This window comes from Cupressus sempervirens, chromosome 10 (assembly GCF_028749045.1).
Source record: "Cupressus sempervirens isolate cs-2001-9-10 chromosome 10, ASM2874904v1, whole genome shotgun sequence".
In the NCBI taxonomy this organism is placed as follows: domain Eukaryota; kingdom Viridiplantae; phylum Streptophyta; class Pinopsida; order Cupressales; family Cupressaceae; genus Cupressus; species Cupressus sempervirens.
In genome coordinates, this window is record NC_143127.1 from 363001870 (window position 1) to 363012492 (window position 10623).

At 34.5% G+C, this 10623-nt stretch overlaps 1 protein-coding gene across 4 annotated transcripts in view; it reads right to left on the reverse strand.

Moving 5' to 3' along the window:
* LOC149534158 (uncharacterized) overlaps window positions 1–9516 on the reverse strand; it is a 41338-nt gene extending 31822 nt beyond the window's left edge. Inside the window, exons 1-4 of one of the 4 annotated variants that reach the window (XM_089803091.1) lie at window positions 9205–9516; window positions 6754–6866; window positions 6540–6604; window positions 853–1083 (exon numbers count right to left, since the gene is read on the reverse strand). In XM_089803091.1, the coding sequence (XP_089659217.1) occupies window positions 853–1083; window positions 6540–6575 (267 nt within the window). In that variant the 5' untranslated portion in view covers window positions 6576–6604; window positions 6754–6866; window positions 9205–9516. Of the gene's footprint in view, window positions 1–852; window positions 1084–2151; window positions 2172–6539; window positions 6605–6753; window positions 6867–9204 lie in introns of those variants that run through there. The other 3 variants (XM_089803090.1, XM_089803092.1, XM_089803093.1) reach the window with 3 other exon arrangements.
* Window positions 9517–10623: the final 1107 nt, after the last annotated feature.

Sequence of the window (10623 nt, forward strand, 5' to 3'; positions counted from 1 at the left end):
TGGTGACTTGGCCTGTACAAGTAGGTAGGTGGGAATGTAGAGTGCTGAATGTGAGAGTTGCAGCATTTCAAGGATTGGGAGCCAAGGATTCTTCATAACCCATGCTAAAGTCAAGCAAAATAGTATACCTTTAATGTACGAACAGCATAAGGGCTCAACCAGCGAGGAGAGGAAGTGAAGTTAGTGAGTCAATGACAAGGAACTAAGAAGCCTAGCTTGCATGCACTCTTTTAGAGCACTTTCTGCTGTTTATAGCTGTAGTTAATATGAAAATAATGTCCTGTTTATAGAAAGAATTTGAATTGCTATACATAAAGGACAAGAATAATTTTTTAATTTAGCTTCATCTTGGGCAGTTTCTATAAACCCCAAGTGGAGTCCTCATTTGTATTGATGTCCTTGTGTCCTATGCCCCACTACTGAACCATCTATTATTAATTTCTTGACTTATCAATATGTATAAAGAATTTTTTTAGTATTCTTGGATCTTGTTCAATCAAAAGGCATATTTACGCTTGTGCATTTTGTCTCAGATTGATTATTTTGCAAGAAAACACAAGCCAAATGGAATAATTTTAAAACCATACACGCACACACACACATCATGTAATTCAATTCAGTTCAAGAAAAATAATGAATGACTGACATAACTGCTATCTTCATCACTTATTTACATATTCAATTCAACTCTAAGCAGCGAAACTGCTTTTTTACCCTACAATTTTACCTCTAGTCCTTGGCAAACGATCTCAGAATTGTGTGGACATAATTTATTTTCAATACCTCAAAGGTGCTTAAATTATTTCAAACATACATTACAAATAAACATCTCAGAGTGAAAAATATTAAGACCTGTTCCTTAAACATCTCTTCATGCTTTATCATGGTTTCCCTGATATGTTCCATTTTATCCTCTGAAAGATTCTGCAGAAAATGTGTCTGGCCAAAAGCATGCAGAACTTTGCTGCAACTGCTGTTCATGTTGGTGTGAGAGGTGATGGGGTAGTTTGAAGATACATCTTTAAAGATCATTCCGTTGCTCCTGCTTTCCAAGGACGGAACATCCTGAACAGTTCTAGTAGTCTGCAGATACACAAAAATGGAATACTGAATTCATATATGTTCAAAACAAAACATGAACGTAGAAATAACATTTAAAATGTCAACCTGAAATATATAGCCAATGTTCGTATCCCTTCTTTTCATTAGAGGGAGGACCATAGAAATTCAACATTTTTGGACAGAAGTAAGAAAAAAATGTGGCAATCACATTCTACTAGGAGTTGCTTATAGCCAGCGGAGCTTATATTCTATTTTACAAGGAAAAATATGCTGTGGTAAGTCTCACTTATGTCACAATCGATCATAAGTCATTGCATGTATAAACTGAAACTTGAAGGTGTCCCGAAAGGATAAGAGTAAAAGCTATAAGTCTTAAAGAAACTCGCGTAAGGTTTGCCCTTAATGAACAAGTAGTAAATAATAATAGCTATAAGGAAATGGACCAAGTAATATTTACATAAGCTGGTTTAATTGTGAGCATAACATTCTATTTATCTCTGCAGATCATCATTTATGATAAAGGAATTAAGGAAAAACTACGTTAACATGTTGCTGGCAGTGTTGGTTTCAGTCTTAGTTGTTTGTTAGAGTTGGATTTTATGAGGAAGCAAATTTGTTCGAGTTAGCTGTCAAGTTCAGATCCGGGTTTGAAGAAAAGGTGCCCTTAAAGACTACATATAGCATGTAATCTTCTCCAATAAAATATATACACAGTTATATTTTATGCATCTTGTCTTTGTAATGTTATTATCTCTATAAATTAAAACCCACTCAGCTCTGATCTCCTATTGTAAAGGAACTAAATCTCGTTGGCTTTTACTGGGCGCCCTGATAACCTCGTACTAAAAAATGAGAGAAGATGACACCTTCTCGTTAACATCAAAAACTCATACCATAATGTAGGAGGACAAAAGGAGATAGTTTTTCTGGACAAGAAGATAACTAAAGCATTTTATATTAGTTCCAGAAGATAACTAAAGCATTTTATATTAGTTTTCACAGTGAAATTTACATTGTTAGAAGAAAAGCATCTCATAATGGGAAGAACGGACCTGCTAATTATACCCTTTTAAGAAATTATATCACTACCTGTAAAGGAGATTCCTGTCAAGTAAGTGACCAAAAATTAAATCCATGAATATTGTCACTGAAAATATATTTGTGCACCTCGAAAATTGTTGAAGGTCATTTTTATCCATAGAACCATGCCAAAAGCTAACAGTGCTCGCTCCATCAATATGACTGTAAATTACATAAGTTTGATCATATTGCTTGTAAGAATTTTGAGATTCAAAAAACCCTTTGATGTGCACGGAATGTGATGTGTTCAGCCATAAATTAAAAAGTTGCCAAGTACTCGTCTAAACTCCTGATTTATTTTTGCAGCTGAATAAATCTCACATTAACTTGTCTAGTTGAGTTTTGCCAAGATTTTGGCTGAATTTTGCTCATTCTTGGCAATTACACCCAGGTTTACTGAGTTTATGAACTGATGTAGTTTTTTCAATTTGCCCAGTCCAAGTTAAAATTGGGTCTGCCATGTTTTGCTGAGTTGCCTAGTACGATCAAAATTGGGTCTACCGAGTTTTGTTTTTGTATATGCAAGTTTTGAAGCTTTCATGCGTGTACTGCTGGTCTGCTGCAAGATTACAATCCTCAATCGTCTCGCGCCTTCTCTCTTTAAAAATCCCAACCAATGGGCTTGGATTTTCACCATGTTCGCATTCATGTTCTGTAGACACGCTAGTTCTGTACACAGGCATGTGTTTTTGAAGTCAGACATACAAACTCAAAATAACTTGACCATAAATTAGACTCATGTTTCATTGGCATGTCTAGGGAGCGCATTTGTGCAGTGTGATAAAAATGCACTACATACTCTCAGAGAAACTACATTGCTGCTTAGAAAGCTCAAAGACTTAGGTATAAACCTTCTTAACGGGGAACGCAACAATATTAAGAACCTACCTCCATCTCAAACCCCTTTGTCAAGTCCTCTCTGTTACAACCGTCCATGTCAGTAGATCCTCCTTCTTGTTTATAGATTGAGCACTGATCTAAAGGTGGAGCAGGGTTGCTTCTGAATTATGTCACTGTCTTTCATCTTGCTTTGACATATGTTTAACCATTGCTATAATTTAGTAGTGCGTGTTCTTCCATTAGGAGTCAAGGTGGATATTCAGGGTACAACAACAGAACCCAAAGGACAGCTAAAGGTGTTTCAAAAATGCCACTTCCGGCTCTACGCAATGACAGAGGAAGCAATTGGATAGTGGAATGAGACACTTCCCAAATTTACAAAACGTTGAAGAAATGTCCTTGACTCAAACTTAGATATAAAATGAAAAAGCCAACTTTCTTGTAGATAGATCAGTGGGCCTACATAAACAAGGGCTGATAGATTTTTCTTCGTAACCTTGGAAACAGAGATTCAATAATTATAGAGTTCAAATAGCAAAGAAGGCTATCAATTTATAAGGTGAATCCTGAAAAGAGGATCACAAGGAGTAAACCTAAAAAGCTCTCTTGCATTTTAGGCTTTTTTTAATCAATTGACTTTTTGAAGCCTGAGAATTTGAATTTGTACCAGCTGGTCTTAGACGGTGTTCCATAGGGTTGCATATTGATGTATTTTTAATAAAATTCTGGATTGTAAAGCTAATATCGTTGTAGTTCCAAGTGTTGTTTTCCGTGTTCCCTCACTGCTTGAACGGGTAAACTGAAATACAATTATAAAAGCACACATCTAATTTTATAAGTAAAACAAATGCATTCGTTCTACTTTAATGTAAAGTTCCTATAAGTTGGTATTATGGTCATTACTATAAACAATTTTCCTAGGCACGTCCATTACTAATTTACATATCCTCTGCGAGTGAAAGATTGTAACTGTTAGGGGAGAGGAGATCTCTTTGAACTTCTACCTAACATTTACAGACTACGATAAGCTCTTTTCTGTATTCCTTTGGTAATCTTTTGCTCCAGTGACAGCCTTTTTATCCTTGGAAAAGATAAGTTGTCCTCTATGGCTGTGAAGGACCATGCTATAGTTTGCAAACAGGGACTAGAGAGAATTTGCAAGTTCAAAGTTTTGAATTGGTCAAATACTCAACAAAACGTGGCAACTTCTTAACGAAATATAAATTTTTTTTGTTAAATTTAATATAAAATATATAAAATTAAAAATTGATATCTTCAAAGAAAAAATCTATGATTCTACATTTTAGACATTGTTTTATCTTTATTGATATTTTTATTTGGTTATGATCAATGGTACTACTGTAATAGAATTTGTGTTCTTTTATGGTAAATTTATTTTGCTTCTCAAAATCTAAAATAAATTTCAATAAGATTTCAAAACTTTGTTTTTTTCTTAAAAATAATTCTGTATTTGATAAAATAAATCCATTTACAATGATATCTATAATTCAGTAAGTTATAATCTTTATATTAGATAATTCTTAATAGATAAATATATTTATATGATGGGTCTTTTTCCTTGTGTAACTTTAAAAATAAAAATAAAATTATAATCGTTTTGAAAACAGTATTTTTTTTTAAGTAAGAAAGAACTAAAAATATGTACATTTTGAAACTGATTGTATCATGAAAATGAATTTGGTATTTATTGTAAAAATTTACATGTTAAAATAATCTTTAATATATTATTGAAATTAAATGACTTGATAATCTACCAAAAGATCAAATCTTTTAAAAAAATAACTTCAATAATAACTTTTTTTACTTAATAAATTGTCTCTAAAACACTAGAAATGATAATAATAAGAGTTTCAGATAAAATTTTGTACCATATTATGTAAGTTTACCTAAAAAATCCACAAGTCTTATGTATATAAAAATTAAAATGAAACAAATCTACACTATAATAGGCAAGAGCCTATAACACATTGGTAACTTGTGAGCCTCTCATTGGAGAGGTCAATCTACTTGACTTTAACATATTATAATAATTAATCTGAATGAAAGATCTTTAAAAATATTTTTTTATTATTGAATAATCTACTTTTATTTAAATATTATTATTTTTTATTATGATATTAAATATTAATATATTTAATTTTGTTAAGTAAGTACTTAAAAATTGGAAAGAATAAAAATAAAGTTATTGATCCATATTTTATGAATAGTGATTTACACAAACAATTAATCATGAAATATGGATCAATGAGTTCAAGTGAGATCAATAAATTTGACTTAATTAAATCTTTTTTTAAATCATAATTTTTATAACGTACATTTCATTTTAATTGTATATTTATATATAGAAAACTCATTTAAAAAATAATATTTAGGAAAAAATTAAATTATTAGTAATTTCACAATTTTCCATTCTAATGAGTATCAACTAGACCATTCATTTTACAAAATTAGATTTCCATAAATTAAATTTTAAAATAATGTCGTCAAAAAAATTACTAAACATACTTCCTATTTATTAAAAGGAATTGTTGCAATGGTTTAGAAAAATTATAAATAATATTGTACCTAACCAAAACATAAAATTCAAGAGCTTTTATAAATTCTTTAAGAAAGTAAGAAATCTATTCTCGTTACATCACCCCCAATCAGATCATCAAATCTTCATAAATAGATTCCTTTCAATGGGTATAGATTCCTTTCAATGGGTCATAGCGATGTAAAACGTGGCGTCTATCAGATCTTCAACATGGTGGGCCTATTATTCCAAGAGTCATATAGCTTAATTGTCAATTTTCCCTAACAATAACGTAAAAATAAAGGAATACCCAGCTCGATTTAAAATTAAAATAAAATATTTGACGTAACTTAGACATTTAAATTTAAGATATATTTTAATAATTTAAACTAAAAATTATATAGGTTGAAATTTAGTCAATTATTTTTAAAATTATCTTCGACTTGCGTTGGCTCCGAATGCCAGACGATGCTAAAATTAAACCACCTAGAAGACAGACAGAAAACGTTAGGGCACAGTTCATCGATATAATTATTTTTTTTGGAAATCGAATAAACAATATCTCGGAATGGATCGGATCCACTGTTTTTTATTTGCGTGGACCAGGAAAATAGTAGAAACAAAAAAATCCCTAATCTCAGACGAAATGTCCAAGCTTTTGGAATGCCGAGTGCAAGAGGGCCCGTCTCCCGATTTCTTTAAAAAAACCCATGAAATTGGGGGCCTCCCTGAACAATATCATTCATTATTATATGAGACGGATCTGTCTCGGGGAATAGAAAATTCTATCGATCTTATCTTCATGATTTGTGTCTTTATACGATCGCCCAACTCAGATGGACGAGCTGAAAACATACATGCGCCTCGGGGAAAGTAAACAAAGAATATTGACGATGAGCAAGCTGTAAAGAAGAGATAAATCCCTACCAATCTTCTCCTGCTTGGACTTTTCTACGGCTTTGCGAGGGAATTCCCTAATTTTGTATATTTTATTTGGATTTAACAATGAGAAGAAGAGTACCTGCTGCTGCGGAGATTCTTCTTTCCACCGACCCATTCTCCGAAACCAACTGTATTGACCTGTCTCTGTAGATACAAAAACCGTGATCTCTTTAAGAAATAGGGTTCTTCCATGATTTAGTCAAAAAAAAAAGGGTTCTTATATTTTAGTTGAAAAAAAGGTTTGATTGTGTGGTTCTTAATGATCCGTAGATTTTAAAAGTAAATGGACATACCATACAGTATTCAAGTACAAGTTATGAGTTATTATGGTACATTGAGGTGACACCGATGGCCTTCCATGAATAAGATCTTCTACAATGCTCATGACCAGTAAAACTCCCATGGCCTGTCGAGAAAATTAAAATTTGGTTTATACCAGCTGGAGATTTGAGATATCGTGTGAATTTTTTTCAGATTTCAGGACCAAATTAAAGAAAATTGCGTAACCCTCTGTAGTGCCCTTAACAAAAAGTGGCCTAGAAACTTTTAAGTACAAAAGAGTCAAAGATTCGGTGATAACTCTGGATCAAGATTTCTACTCACATTATATGATTCGTAACAGATTTGCTAGGTACATGCAGCAAGAGGGCATGCTAGGAACAATTAGTTTAAAGAAAAAAAGGCAACTAAATAGTGAACATGGATACAAATTTGTGGAGTATAAGATTCCACAATTGATGCACAGTCGATCATAAGAGCCTTTTCAAATATGATGCTTCGATATATTCCTAATCATATGATTTCATGACTGAAAGTATCTATTATGGGCTAATTTTTTTCTTCTTTTTCAATTTGTTTTCCAGTCATTTATTTTACAACTCATCCATTATGGGAGAAATCACAAAAGATTAGACACAAGCGATTGGACTAAATGGTCCAAAGCCAACTGCATTTGCGAGTGACAAATTTCCTAGAAAGACATAGAATAAGAGGGAAATACTCTCAGTGTAGAGGATATAAAAGTATCAGTACAATGCCTGTAGGAATGCACTGCAATAAGTTGGTGTTTTGTTCATAGAAAATTACATTGAGCCGAGGCGATCAATTTGAATTAATTGTATATAGGCAGTTATACCTGAGCAACAGGACCTTACACTTATCAGGTTCAACAGTTTCTACAGAGCAATACAATAAACCATAAATATTTTGAATAGCCACACAATACGTGAAATTAAGAGCCATTAATTGAAGGTGAAAATTTTCAACCAATCATGACCATGTCAAAGGAAGGGCTCAAAGGGGCTAGAAACTAGAAAGGCCCGCACAAGAATTATATCATAGATCACAAAGACATTGGATGTGCCATCTAGATTCTACAGTCAGATATATCACACCAAGGGTTGCACGGCCATGTGCTAGTCCTAAATCAGACTTGGAGAAACAGAATTTAGCACTATATGACATTTCATAAGCAACAGTAGTGCCTCGAGGAGATGCAATTATGAACATTCAAACCAGAACAGGAGGAAAAACATCAACTTCATATATATGACACAAAAGGATTTAGGACACTGGAACATGCTATTATTTGGTTTCAAATTTTTAAATTCATCATAACCTCAGACAGCTTCCAATACTTTAACCTACAAAATGAGAGCTGAGAAATATCCAAGCATTGGAAGAAGCAAGTTTGACATATGCTGAACAGTTTCTGTGACGTTTGAATATCTGGGCAAGCAATTAAATCCTTAAAATTTTGGGAATGGTTCCAGTAATTGCAGCTTTAAATAATGGAATATGGAAGTAAAATGAAGATAAAATGTGATTTTATGATTTTCCAGAAATGCAGTACATTAAACAGATCTCAATGGGATCAAAATTGAAAACCGGAGCAGTCTTCAAACCCTCTAAAAACCCCATGGATTGCGGAAATCTACTTGTTCTAACCCATTAAAACCCATTAGAACTCATGACTACTGAAACTGAAAAGCTAAAAACGAATTCTGAACGTTTGAATGAACTCAGAGTCTGTAAGAATTCGCGTTGAATTATTTCATTTGCACACATTTTTTATGAACCGGAGACTCCCAACTCTGCACATTACAAAGGGAAACCCTCCTATCATATAATTTACAGAACCCTTTCCTACACTAACAGAGCTTACCGCCACAATGAACCAGGGTCGAGTCCGTAATGGCACACCTAACAATACAATTGGAGTGATTTGAGGGTTGTAATGGAATATCCAGCGCTTACGAGGGGTTTGCCTAGACTCCATAATCAACCCTCACACCAATTCAACATTAAATGACATGGATCAGCTGGGAATTAGGAATAAGACCACCCAGAAGCATACTGGAGCATATTACTGAACCAACAACCCCCTTCAGAAGTCCGAATTTTCTTGGGGTATGGAATAAACTTCCAACAATTTTAGGAGCCATATGTTATTTCAATCAATCTCGGTCAAGCCATTAAACACCCATTCCCTCCACAAATCACAGCAGGAACAATTTACCAAGAGACATTTCTTTGCAAAGTCGAAAGCATTTACACAAACGGTAAACCTTAATCCCCAGCGATTTCAAGCACCGCAATCAGAAAGCCAAACCCCCGACCCGAAAAGAAAAGAAGAAAGAAGAAAACATCCAAAAAAATTCCCGAACTCCTAACAGAACAGAAGGATTAGAATCAGCAAATTCTCACAGTTGAAAGGATTCACCAAAATGCATAACAGAACTCACCTGAAGCAAACCATCAGCGCAAATCCTCCTGTCTGGACGAAATCCGTCATCTACCATGGAAATCAGCAGGCAGGAAGTCAAAATCCTTGAAAGAAGGAAAAACTATAAAATAAAAATCGAAAATAGTGCTGCGAATCCTCCGTCGTGCGGACATAGGACAAAAGTTTGTCCGACGAATGCCGTCAAAAACTGTCGTTATTTCGTTCGATTTTCCGAATCAAATCGCCACTAGACGAACGAAGATCGATCTCTGCCTTCCTCTCTCCACAATCTCTTCCTCCCACAGAATCTAATCAAATATTTCTCCCCCTTCCTTTTCCTCAAATTTTCTTCAACCAATATCTTCCTTCCCCCTTCCCGCCGGCGAGCTGCCCCGCCGGCAAATGACTTTCCCGGCCACCGTGATTCTCCGATAAGACCTGGCAAATATCTGCGTCCACGTGTCATGCCTCCGTAGGCTTGATTGCCTTGGGCGTCGTGGCCGAAAGCAGATCAACATCGATCATCTGATTGGTCGGTATTTTGCCTTCACGCGCGTCAAATCAGTTGGAACTATCTGATTGGCTGCCACATATGCTTCTTCCAAACCATGGGGCCCGCCATGGCTGCGCGCCGAGCCACATCTAATGTCCATCGCCCGTTGGTACAAACGAACCGGTCACACTCTTACACGACACCTATTTCCCTTCTTTTCATCTCCACAGATTCCATTATCTCCTATTTTATATACGTTTTCCAGATAATGAAATGAAAGGAGGGATTTTAGTAGCCAGACAAAGCAGCCAATGGGACCAAGAGCTGTAGTGATGATATTTTAGGGTTACATATTTCTCAATATCTGGACTTTTAATTAGTCAATGGGATTTTCAGTTTTACACTAGATATACACCTTTTTTGGATATAGAAAGGAGTTTGAAGATAACTTGTAAGTTGTATTTATTGTTTATTTTTGGAGATGCATTAAAATTATTCATCGACCTCTTCAATAATTGTAATTTAAAATATTTTAGGAGTAATATTTATTGCACATTATTTAATTAATTTTTGGGACAATCCAATTATAGTGGACTTTGAAAGTGTATCTCTCTTGAGAATTGAGCTCTCCAAAAATACTTAATTGGCACTCAAATCATGGGAAAGTTAACAAATTACACTTGTCTTTGAAACTTATACTTGCTCCAAGAATTGAGTTCCTAAAAGAATGGTCATCCCCATTCAACTGATGTGGTATAAGTAGTTGATAGAATTCTCACAATAATAAGAGGTAGGTTGGGAAGCTCGCTATCCCCCTCTAGCCCTTTCATCAGTGTCCCTCAACTCAAGGGCTATTAGGGCTAAGAACCACCCTTGGTTCATTGGATGTCCAATGGGTGAGTTGAATTGGTGTGATGTCCTTCAGTGTTCCCAACCCCAAACTAT